A 12,271-nucleotide genomic window follows, 5' to 3' on the forward strand; every position below is an offset into this window, starting at 1 on the left:
AAAAAGTTTAATATCCATTGATTATATATATGAGTTCGTCCAAATCTACATGAAGTGTAAATATTACACATATACAAATACGTTTTATTTGAATATGTAAATTTTATTTAAATTGTGTTAGTCGGAGACAAAAGATTCATGCGATAAAACAAAAGGGGTATGATCTACTTTAGCCTCCGAAGATAAAGGTACATGATGAATAACCATTTAATTTGATCCCCATCAATCGATGGTGATGTCCTTGTCAATTAATTAATGAATGTAAACAAGCGCGTCCCTCCACTAAAACAGAGTGGCCGCAGAGTAGGTGCTCTGTTTAGCAATGCAGGACAAATTAAATAGTGCGCTTCTTTACTAAAACAGGGCGGTGGCAGAGTAGGTACTCTGTTTAGCAATGCAGGGATAAATTAAATAGTGCGCTCCTTTACTAAAACAGGGTAGCGACAGAGTAGGTGCTCTGTTTAGCAATGCAGGGGACAAATTAAATAGTGTGATCTTTCACTAAAACAGGGTGGTGGAATGCATGTTTATACCTAATTTATGCGGATTGTAGAGTGGGTGCTCTGTTTAGCAATTTAGAATGTTTATGCATAATTACTTGAAGATTTTTCACACAATCAACTCTGTTTCTCGAACTCTGCTTTTTTAGCAACCCCTGTATTTGAAGTAAGATTGTCCAATTAGACCACAAATTACAAAATATCTAAAAGAAAAAATATATACCTATTCATGAGGCAATCAACATTGTTGTAATGAATATGAATGAGCCATCACCCAAGACAATAATATAACGTCCCAAATAGTTGATTCATTTGTCAAACAGTCTCATAAAAATCGTATAACAAGAAAGAAATGTATAGTTATATTGATTCAACATATATAAGTCCTCAATACAAACAAACTTAATAGATACAATTTCAAAACTTTAAAAATTGAATTAATCCATCAAATTTAACTTTGATTTACTTATCTATTCTTCGATATGACAATCCATTTTTTAGACTTTAGATGAACTTCTATCGATGAATTAAACTTCATTTCTCCGCTAACTCGATCTCTTAGCTCTTTCATACAAAATTGCCATTATGCTAAACAAAATAAACAGATGATTCACCAAAATATATATACTACTCTATATGATAAAAATAATATATACTTCCAAAAACTTAAATAATCATCTTTTTTTATATGAGGGTCCCACTTCTTACATGTTCTATTTTGTGCCTTACGTTTATAACAAGTTGTTCCCTTTCCTATTCAATACATTATTATTATTATTTTTATTATATCATCTTTCGAAATAAATAAAAATTAAAAAAAACTTAGGGTTATCCCCACAATAATATTTAGGGTTTCTTTCTTTCCTCGATATTCCCGTCATCGACGCGCCGAACATAATCGCGTCATCACGAACCACTCAAATCACACATAAGTGCTTGCCACCTGTCTTCCGACAAGGACATCAACAGACGATCCCACGCTCACTTCAAGTGCGTGTATAGTACTCGCTTGACTAGGGTTTTTTTTATACAATACAAAAAATTAAATTATAAAATTAAAAAAAGAGTTAGATACACGCAATGTGTGTGTATTTATTACAACAAGAAATAAATTGGTTTTATTTAAAGAAAGAAATATAAAGCCCTCACTCTCTCTCTCTCTCACTTACTCTTCTTCACTTTTCTCTCACTATAAATTTTATCTCTCTAGAAAAAATGTTTATTTTCATCTTACAAACCTAAGGGTTTCGGTTTCATTTTCACAGCTCGAATTCATCACTTTATAATCAAAATCACTTCAAGATTCTTGCAAATCTGGACTCATTTCAGTTTCTTCTTTGCAAAGATAGCATTTTTTTCATCATCCGTGAAAGTTGAAAAACTGGGTTTTTCTTATCGATTTGGGCAAAAAGGTATGATTTTTCTTCAAATCTTGAGATTTTGGAAGTTGGGTTTTGTTTTTGAGGTGATTTGTTATATGGGTTTTGAGTTTTGATTGTTTTTTTGTACTTTTTAGGTGATTCTTAATTATCATTTTGTTCAGATGTACATTTTTCAAGATTCAGTTTTTTGTTTTTTTTTTTTTCATTTTTGTGTTCTTGTTGGGTTTTTTTTGGTTGATTATTGATTTTGGTGTGAATAAGGTTGTGGGGTTGGATTTATTTTGTTGTTTATGCTTTACTTAGGTATCGACGCTGAAACCCTAATTTTGTTTATGTGTGATTGATTTGTTAGATTTGTATGTGTTTATGTTATGTGATTTGTTGATTTATTGATAAAGATTTGATCTTTATTGATTTTGGATCAAGTTTATTGAATTGGGTATGAGGTGTGCATTTTGACAAAACCCTAATTTGTGTATTTTATGTGAATTGTGGAATTATTGATAAAGGTTTTGTCTTTATAGCTTTTGGGTTTAGTTTATTTGTTGGTTGTGAGTTGAGCATTTTTATAAAACTATAGAGGTAGATATAAATGATTTTAACTTTATTATATGATTAATGTTGGTGTATTTTTTTAATTTAGCTTAGGTATATATGTCTGTTATTGAAATGCATTTTGATGTGAAATGATTAAATTGTTGCTGTTTTTGAGGCTAGGGTTTGGAGAATTTTGAGCTTAGGGTCTTTTGGAAATAGTGTCTCTGCCTCCAGGGGTAGCGGTAAGGTCTACATATACCCTGCCCTCCCCAGATCCCACTTGTGGGATTATAGTGGGGTATGTTGTTGTTGTATACACTGATAATTTAAAGAATTTTACTCTGAATTTTAACCTGCTGTAGTAGGTACCTTTGCTTATCTTTTCAGATTACTAATATGTCCCACTTTTTATGAACGGTTACCTGTAGTTATAAGATGGCATGGTGGTATATAACATTGTCGGGGAATGTATGTATGTTAAACTCATTTGGTATAATCATGTTCTGGTGCCTGACTTGAGCCTTACCTTAAGCATGGTTTGATGATAAAGTTCCAATTTTTTTAGTGTACAGAAACACTTAAAGGACATATTTTGTCTACCTGATAGCTGTTTGCAATGATCCTTTTTCTTTGAGTTTATGAACTGAATTTTGCTTGTGTAGGTTATTAGTTATTCTCCTTTTTACATGGAGAAAAGTAACAAAGCAGTGGAAGAAAATAATCACAAAAGTGATACTAATACTCCTGTGCCTAAAGCCTTGGGATCGTTCATACAAATTGAATCAATATCTATAGACCTTGATATTCCTATGCCGAAGAAAGAGGAAGGAAAATGTCAACATTATTTCTCTATACGGTGAGCCTCCAATCTCTATAATTTGTCTTTTGATGTTGCTTACTTAAGTTTCTCTTGCTGATATATATACTCCTTCCCTTTATGTTGTCGTCAGTCACTTGGTTTAGAAGCTGATTCTTTTGTCTTGACACTTGATTGTTGGTTATTGATTGTCACCTTATGGTTACTCCTGTGTAGTATTGGATAGACAAATAGACTAGGCATCTGATGGCAGATATTGGTTCAATAAACGAGAACATGAATTCTATACTCGGGATTCATACTACAAGTGATCTCCTTTTTCCTTTTGCATAGAAAAGTGACTTAAAAGTTCAAAAATGCCACACCAATAACAATCCGTGGTTGATAATTGCATTACTTATATGTTGCATCAAAGGAGAGTGCGGAAAATTTTGTGATGATGTATAGCTGGCTTTACCATGTTGGATGAATCGTGGCACGTCACTTTAATTGTCATGTATGAAAAACTTTTGTTTTGTGCTTATAATCTTATTCAGAAGTTTTTCTTCAGATAAATTTGTGTTTCCATCGAAAATTTTACCATTAGTTGCAGTCTTAAGCCTTGTGAGGATCGAGTAAAACCAAGCAATGAATTGAGATGTTTCTCAGTGTATACATATGCTGTCAAGTCTTTATAACCAAATCATATGTTCTCCATGGCTTATCGTACGACTTTTCTGATCTCTTTTGGTTTGATATCTTCTTGACTCCATTTCTTATGCTGGACACAGTGGATATGTTGCTGAGAAAAGAGAAAAAGACCGGAGAATTTGTGCACCTTTTACGTCAAGCGGTGACCGCAGTATTTCTGAGGAGCAACTTCCTCCTCCTCCTCTGGATGTTCCCAAATTTAGGTGGTGGCGATGCAAAAATTGCATGCGCGAGATTGGCACAGAAAGTTCAGGTGAAGAGATTGAGATTCTTCCTCCAAGCTGCAGAAGTGGATTGATCTCTCCAAATATGGTTTCTTCTAGAAATGCTACAACAAATGCATTGTTAGAGATGAAGCATGATTCAACTTCACGAAAGGTTGACAAAAAGAAAGCTATTATCGTTGATGCTGTCAATACCAGTGGCTATGACTTCTTATGTAAACCTTACAAAGGAAGGTGTACTATGGTTGAAGACAAAGCTGTCTCAGCTGGTATTTTCTTCTATAATTCATGTTCTATGTTACTTATTTTGGGTATTTCTATTAGTTTAGAATGATAATAATTTCTGTCTATGTGTTTATAATCCACATTACTTTTCAGGTAACAGAACTGGTTCAGGAAATGTTAGAAATGAGGAGATCAGATATCCAACTATTGAGGTAGCAATATCTAAACATTGCTCAAGCAAAGAAATAGATAGAAAGAGCCCTGGTAATTCAATTTCAGTTTTTGTGACTGTGTCAATATCCTATGATCTTCAATTTACACACTTTTTTTTGCTTTAAATTAACCAGAACTCTTTTGGTTTTAAACAGCTGCTAATCTGTCAAACAACGTCATACGAGTTGCAAGCTCTGAATCAACTCTGTCAGAGGGTAAAATTGTACCCCATGGAAATCTCTACATAAGTGCTGATGATGTAAGTCCTGATATTGGTGCAGAGACAGCAATGGGTTCTCCAAATGACGTTCAGAGGACAGCCTCAACAGCTTTTAAGCAATCTGATGTACCAGATACTACTGATAAGGCTCTTGAAACCAGTAAAACAAAACTGAGCAGGTTACCTTCCATTGAATTGAGAGACCACAATGGAATATCTCCAGGAAGCGACCCACTCATGGCTAAAAATAGACAGTTTGATTCACACAATGATGTTCCAAATGATGTACCACGCCGGAAAACTCGAAAGGTGCGTCTGTTGACTGATATATTGGGTGGAAAAGTCAATTTGGAGAGTAATCCTGCCAAAGCAGATCGTAATTCATTGAGTACCAAGACTGTGGTGCCTCCTGAACTAGAACCAGTTGGTATGCCAAAGGATAAGAGATACTTTCAGAAGAAGAGGAAGATTCCTCAAGAAGTTGACAGCAATCTGTCGGGTATGGGAATACAATGCAACATTGGTAAAAGGGTCAGGCCATCTAATGGAGGAGTTGAGAGGAGTTCCATAGCAGTTGAAACCGCTGATTCACGTTCAGATGAGAAGGAATCTGGTGAAGAAGGTATACCGAATGGTAACAAAAATCTGCGAATCAAGCATAGAAATGGAATAAATAAAAAGAAAAATAAGCAGTTTCGACCTGTCGATGGATATTCCCCTGAAATGCGCTGGCAGGATATAACCATGGAAAATGGAGGTTTAAAGGGATATGGTGATGTTAATAGCCTCGTTCATCCAGTGCAACATTCTTCCATGGGTGGGAAATTTGAACCTCATTTAAGTAGTTATCAGTCATTGGTAGGAACAGGTAGAGGTTCTGGCTTGTGTTGGAAAAGTAGTAAGTTTCCTGAAGTTGGACGTGTTCCCTCAACTCTTATGCATCCTAACAATAATTTCCCGGGGGAAAGTTCGACCAGGAGGAATCATCTCATACCAGTGACCAGTGGTATCGAAATGATGACCTTTCAGCCAGCACGTGAATTATCTGCTAAAGTAGGGCTAGACCTGTCTTTGAACAGCTTCAGAGATCCCGACAAACATGCGGGGAATGATATTACCCAAAGCAAAAATATGACAAACTGGCCATTCATTCTCCAGAAGGGATCGAATGGTGATATTCCTCGAAGGAAAGATAATTCTTATGTCAGACAGTCAAACGTTCCTGAAGCAGGTCAATCTTCAAGGAAAGAAGTGATATATGACCTCAACCAGGGAGTTCCGCAGACAGCATCTATGTGGAAAGATATCCAAAGCTCTCCAATTCTACTTCAGAAGGGGAATCTTCAAGTTTCTGAGATAATGGTACTGGTTTATTTCTCCGTTTTACTTTGAGCCTCCCTTTTGTTTGCGATGATTTGGTTTCCTCCCTCCCCCTCCATTATTTTCTCTGAGGTCGAATGATCTATGTGAAATGGCTAAAAATGCATATAAAGTGGAGTTGATTTAGAAACATTTCTTTTTTTTGGTTGCTCGGGCTATACAGTAAAGCTGAAACCTTTTGTAGTTCACGATTGTAGTTTTTCTTTACATGTGAGGACCTGCAGAGATATTTGAAATTGCCTTCAAAATCACATTGTAGAAATTTTTACCTTTCACATACCTATACTACTTTTGTTCAGATCTATATGATGGAAAAGCTAAAATATTGTTAATAAATTTGCACTGATATGTAGAGTAGACTTGAAATCCATATTGTAGAAAGACAATGTCTTTTATTTGCCCAAAAAAAAAAACTATTATTTGCCTCTCAATTTTCAGAAAGAGCTTTACCTTACAGTTCAGATTGATTGTGTTGATCTGACAAATGGGATTGAGGGAGGTTGACAGATTTTTGGGAAAAGGCAGCAGGATAACTTAAATCTGTTTTCTGTTTCGAAAACTTCTTTGATATATCTTAGAGGACTGCCTATTCGATGATAGAACATCTTCATGTGAAAAGTTGAGTTTCATAGATCGCTACAGTGTGAAAAAGGTAAGAAATGATATTCACTTAAGACAGCCACATCCCATTTTTCCTTTCATTTCTTTTATGTTCTTGAAAAGAAGCTACTGAAGTGACTAGCTGAATAACCACTCTGGATGTTAAGAGACATTACCATTGCATTTACTGGTGTGGTTATGCTTATTATTCAAGTCTGAGTTTACTTGGTTGTTATATATGCTTAACACTTCTGTATAGGTGTTTTGGGTGAAATGATTTCAATCAGTGATTGTGTCACTTGTTCTTTTGAGATGTTTCATGAATGTTGTAGAGTTAGTCAATGCAACCTACTAATGCAAGTTTTAAGGTAACTGTTTGTATTCATGGAAATTTCATTTCGCAGGAAACGCCTCGCCAGCATAACAAAGAAAATCTTAATGAATTTCTAGAGCATTCAGAGGCAATTAAGCATCGCAGATATCAACATTCTGAGAAGACTTTAGAACGAGGGTTGTCAGATGATATACCAATGGAAATTGTGGAGTTAATGGCGAAGAACCAGTACGAGAGAGGTCTTACTGAGACCAGAACCAAATGCATGAGTGAAAGGACTGCTGGTTTTGCAAGGCCATATACTGAAATACATGAGAGTGAAGCAGTGGCGTTGTCACGTGGTGTACCTAGTTTCCGTCCAGCTAATGTGAATAAGAAGATTGATGTTGGAGCAAGCAGAGGAAGTTCTCTCCAAGCCTCTCATGTTAAGAGGAACCACCTCGGGATGGAAAGACCACCAACCAAACTCTTTGGTACTTCTCCACAAACTCAACAGAAATTTCCCAGTGGAGGGCAAGGTTCTGCTTCCGTGCACATCAGACCTGGTGAAGGAGCAAAACCTGTATGGTTTCCAACTGTGCAGAACATGCAGCCATTGAGATTTGGAATTCCACAGAAATCCATCGGTCAGCCAAATGATAAAATGATCCATGGACAGGCACCTGCCTCACTTCAGAAGGGAAGGACCATAAGTGACATAAAGTGTAGTGATGTGAGAATGCAGAATGAGCATCATGGTCTTTTTCACAAATCTGATTCAAACGTGAAAGGTATGGGGTCCTTAGATCCTTATTGTAATGAGACAATCCCAGCTATGCAGTTACTCAGCCTTATGGACCGAAGGATGCCATCAACTCCTCCTTTCAATCTTGATGCAAACAAGCTCCTGGAGAAACCTTTTTCACCCTGCAGCTATCACCCGAGGTTTCATATAGATGGAAAGCAGAGTATTCTCAATGGCTCATATTTATCACATCATCCCTTGAAGGAGGCCCCTGGGGTACATCCTGGTGGTTACTATGCAGGTTAGCACTCAAGATAATATTTTTGTTCCTTTTTCTGTAAGCATCAACTTTCTAGAATATTTCATTCACTTCCTGTACTTAAATCGGTCTATCTGTTATTCCATGTGCGAATGAAACAAACTCTAATAAGCTGAGTTTACAGATCAAATATCTTTCAAGCCTAGGGGACAAGAGAAATCAAGAAAATCTTATGCTCCTTCGCAATGTGGCGGAAGCAAATTACAGAGTTTTGTGTCTTCAAGTGGCCCGCTGACCATGACTCGAGATCCTTGTCTTGACAAGGACGGGCAAAAGAGAAACCAAGGCACATCAAGTTCTCAGATGCCTCCACAGCAGGATCGTAATACTTCAAAGTTCTTCAACTTGGAGGGCCACACTGCTGCTAGAGCTGTACCTGTCAAAAGCAACTGTGAAACTTTGGTTTGCAGCCTTAATCAAAACCCTGCTGAATTTAGTGTACCAGAAGAAGGGAACCCCTTCACTAGGACCATTAAGGATACAAGAATCGGCAAGAGCTCATCAAGAGAGAGATCTCGCAATGTTGACTTGAATAATAAGCGAAAGCAGCGGAAAGTTGTAAAGGAAAGCGCTGGGAGACTACCACCATCAGGCCGTGCATTGTGAAGGCCATGAATCGTATATTGCTGCTGTTGTTGTTGTGGAGACTTAGTTCTGCTGAAAGCATACCTCCTAACTTATACTTGGTTATATCAGCTTTTTGTATGGTTACAGAGCTTTGTGAGAGGCGGTTAATGCTGGTTGGTTTCCCAGCAGGATAATTTCATTTAGTATACCAGTTAGAGTACTTTTGAGGGCAAATTACTATCTATGATAATAAGAAATGTATCAAAATGTTCAGAAAACTTGAATAGTGTTGTTATACTAGTCTGGATACAAACTTGAATGTTATTCCATAACTTGTGTGTTTAGTTGTTGTGCTTTTGTGGTAAAAAAAAGAATAAGCTTGAAATGTGTTATCTTTTATATGTTTCAAGCATGTTCAATAGATATAAAAACAGCTTTTGTCCTCAATTTTCTGGTATACATCTATATAGTCTTGCGGTCCGTTCATATTAGTAGTCATAGTTTATTCCGGTACTTTCTTGCCTGACGATTTTTGGTATTCTCCATTGTTCTTTGTACCTTGATTATTGTATTGTTTTGTTACTGTTTCAGTTATGTTCCTAGGTGTTGTTCTTTAGTTATCATATGTTGTTTCATGTGCTTCTATTACTTCTTTTTCTGGACTACTTTAAGATAATTTTCCTTGGGTCGATGATATATCAGAAACAGTCTCTTTCCCTATAAGTTAGGATAAGATATCTCTACCTTCCTTGGAACTCACTTTATGGGGCTACACCGGTTATGTGGTTGTTTAGTCGATTCCAATTAGTTTGAAATTGGTGTATAGTTGATTATACTTCAATTTTGAATCTAAGCTTATACTCCCTTTGTCCATTACCTTATTAGTCTGTTTCAGAAAGAATGACATAAATCCGTATTTGGCGATAATTTAATTTTAAGTTTTTCATTTTTATCTTTATTGACATTGAGTACTTTTATAGCAACATAAATCTGATAATATACTTATGATCATAAGTTTCAATTCTTTCTTTTCTTAAATTCCGTGCTCAGCAAACTTCGTCATATAAATTGAAATGAAAAAGTAGCCTTTTTTCTTAGGGATGCACGAATCTAGCATAATATTAAAAAGATCCGTTGAGATATGTAATTCAAATTATTTTAATTCATTAAACTATTTGATTAGTATAAACTATAAAGAATAAAACTTTGATACCATATTTCATCTCTTTAATTAACTAAACTTCTCAATCCTTACTTTAATATTTTTCTTCAATTATAACGAATATATATAATATACTAATAACGTTAATATTTAATATCTCATTATATATATAATGTTATACAAAAATAGAATTATCGTCGAGAGTTGTAGTGAGATAGATCAATAATAAGTTCCCTTCATTCTTGACTTAGGGGTGAAAATAAATATTGAAAATAAAAAAGTCAAATCAAACAAAACTAAGTTGATTCTTCTATTTGATTCTATTTTATCAAAAACTTCAATACTCGATTTGGTTCTCAATTTCAATATTCGATCTATTGTGTTCACATAAATAGATCTAAAATTTAAACTTCATGTCTACTATAATATATCCATCTATATTTGTAATATACAACGTTAAAGCCAAAGTTATGACACGTACAAACCATAGCTGATGCACTAGGTTCGTCCCAACATGCTCTCATCCTGAATTAGAGAAATTCCTAATATGAAGAGTTTTTTCCATCTAATGATTATTACGTGACATAAATCTAAATTAATCGGATCAATTCAATCAAGACATGAGGATAAAATATTTAAAGGTTAAATCTGGAATTAGTGAATTTTCATAGTTTTGTGTTGGACAACTCAAACATAATTAGGAGAGTTTTCCCCATCTAATGATTATTATGTGACGCGAATCTAAATTTATCGAATAAACTCAATCAAGACATGAGGATAAAACATTTAAAGGGTAAAATTGGAATGTTAAGTATTGGAAAACTCAAACGTAATTAGCTAGGAGACTTTTCCCCGTCCAATGATTATTAGGTGACGCAAATTTGAATTAATCTGACCGATTTAATCAAGACATGAGAATAACATATTTAAAGTGTAAATTTGGAATTCGTGATTTCTCATAGTTTAGTTTTGGACAACTCAAACGTACTTAGAAGAGTTTTTCCCTTCTAATGATTATTATGTGACGCAAATCTGAATGAATGTGACTGATTCAATCAAGACATGATGATAACATATTTAAAGGGTAAATTTGGAATTCATGATTTCTCATAGTTTAGTGTTGGACAACTCAAACATAATTAGGAGAGTTTTCCCCGTATAATGATTATTTCGTGGTGCAAATCTGAATTAATCGGATCAACTCAATCAAGACATGAGGATAAAACATTTAAAGGGTAAATTTGGAATTAGTGATTTTTCATAGTTTAGTATTGAACAACTCAAACGTAATTAGTAGAGTTTTCCCCGTCTAATGATATTATTACGTGACACATATCTAAATTAATCGGACCGATTCAATCGAGACATGAGGATAAAATATTTAAAGGGTAAATTTGGAATTAATAATTTTCATTGTTTAGTGTTTGGACAACTCAAACGTATTGGGTGGATATCCACATCATATTCATTTCTATGCGCGTGTGAGATTGAAAGATCGTATTTCTACGCGCTCTCATATGCGAGTGGGTTAATAAATTTGATTTTTTTATTTTTTATATTTCTTTTTAATTGGTTAAAAGACAACCTCAGGTTAGGGCAAACGTACGAAGTCACGAATAAAGCAACTGAGCAAACGTACTTGCTAAATTCCATTCACTTACTACTTTTTTTTTTTAATTATTCGGTATTCGAAATTTATTTATATTGCGTAAGGTTCATAAAATCAAAAAACAATTTTTATTATCATAATAATGATTAGTATTTCCAATATTAATTATGTCTTGAAAAAAATTCGATCGCATGAGATTTTGAGTCTCATGCGACATGCGTGTGTTTATTAGGAGTATTTTACAAGACATCTTGAAAGTGAATCGTATTTTAGAGGCGGATTTAATGTTACGGCACCAGATCATTCACAACATAAATATAATTTATGTATAAAATTCATTAAAATTGTAATAAGTAGTAGATATGTATTCATGGTTTTAATACATATAAATGGGTTCAATCTGAGAAACTCGAATATTGAAATTAAGGAATTAGTAGCGCGCGGAGCCATATTTTACTAAGAAAGTTTAAAATATATGAACTAAACACGCGAAAAAGCCAATAAGATTCAACATCAACATCTATAATATATATATATATATACATAACAAAAAATCTTAACCTTGAATACACAACGGTTAAGTTTTCACCAAAAAGAATTTCAAAACTCTGCTCTTGCTCCCACTTAGCTTCGCCCCTGCATAGAATTAAAATTTTAGATCCACCTCTAATAAATTATGTGTATCGATCATCATATCATATAGATCTGAGTTGAATTCAAAACTCAAATATCTAGTTAAATTAGAGATAAAGACGTATATAGCAAAGT

General features: G+C 34.6%; 2 protein-coding genes across 3 annotated transcripts in view; both read left to right on the forward strand.

Moving 5' to 3' along the window:
- Positions 1–12,271, forward strand: part of LOC125845251 (uncharacterized) — a 90,246-nt gene that overhangs the window by 35,762 nt on the left and 42,213 nt on the right. Inside the window, exon 1 of one of the 2 annotated variants that reach the window (XM_049524723.1) lies at positions 3,661–3,671. The exons of the other annotated variant lie outside the window; for it this stretch is intronic. The gene's annotated coding sequence lies outside the window, so the exon portion shown is untranslated. Of the gene's footprint in view, positions 1–3,660; positions 3,672–12,271 lie in introns of those variants that run through there. 2 annotated transcript variants of the gene reach the window in all.
- LOC125845246 (protein EMBRYONIC FLOWER 1) lies at positions 1,676–9,179 on the forward strand. The gene is made up of 7 exons (XM_049524712.1): positions 1,676–1,912; positions 3,082–3,275; positions 4,007–4,419; positions 4,529–4,639; positions 4,744–6,170; positions 7,193–8,147; positions 8,290–9,179. Exons 2-7 carry the CDS (start codon positions 3,106–3,108, stop codon positions 8,769–8,771), a joined length of 3,558 nt encoding a protein of 1,185 aa, XP_049380669.1. The 5' UTR covers positions 1,676–1,912; positions 3,082–3,105; the 3' UTR covers positions 8,772–9,179.

This window comes from Solanum stenotomum, chromosome 11 (assembly GCF_019186545.1).
Source record: "Solanum stenotomum isolate F172 chromosome 11, ASM1918654v1, whole genome shotgun sequence".
NCBI classification, from domain to species: domain Eukaryota; kingdom Viridiplantae; phylum Streptophyta; class Magnoliopsida; order Solanales; family Solanaceae; genus Solanum; species Solanum stenotomum.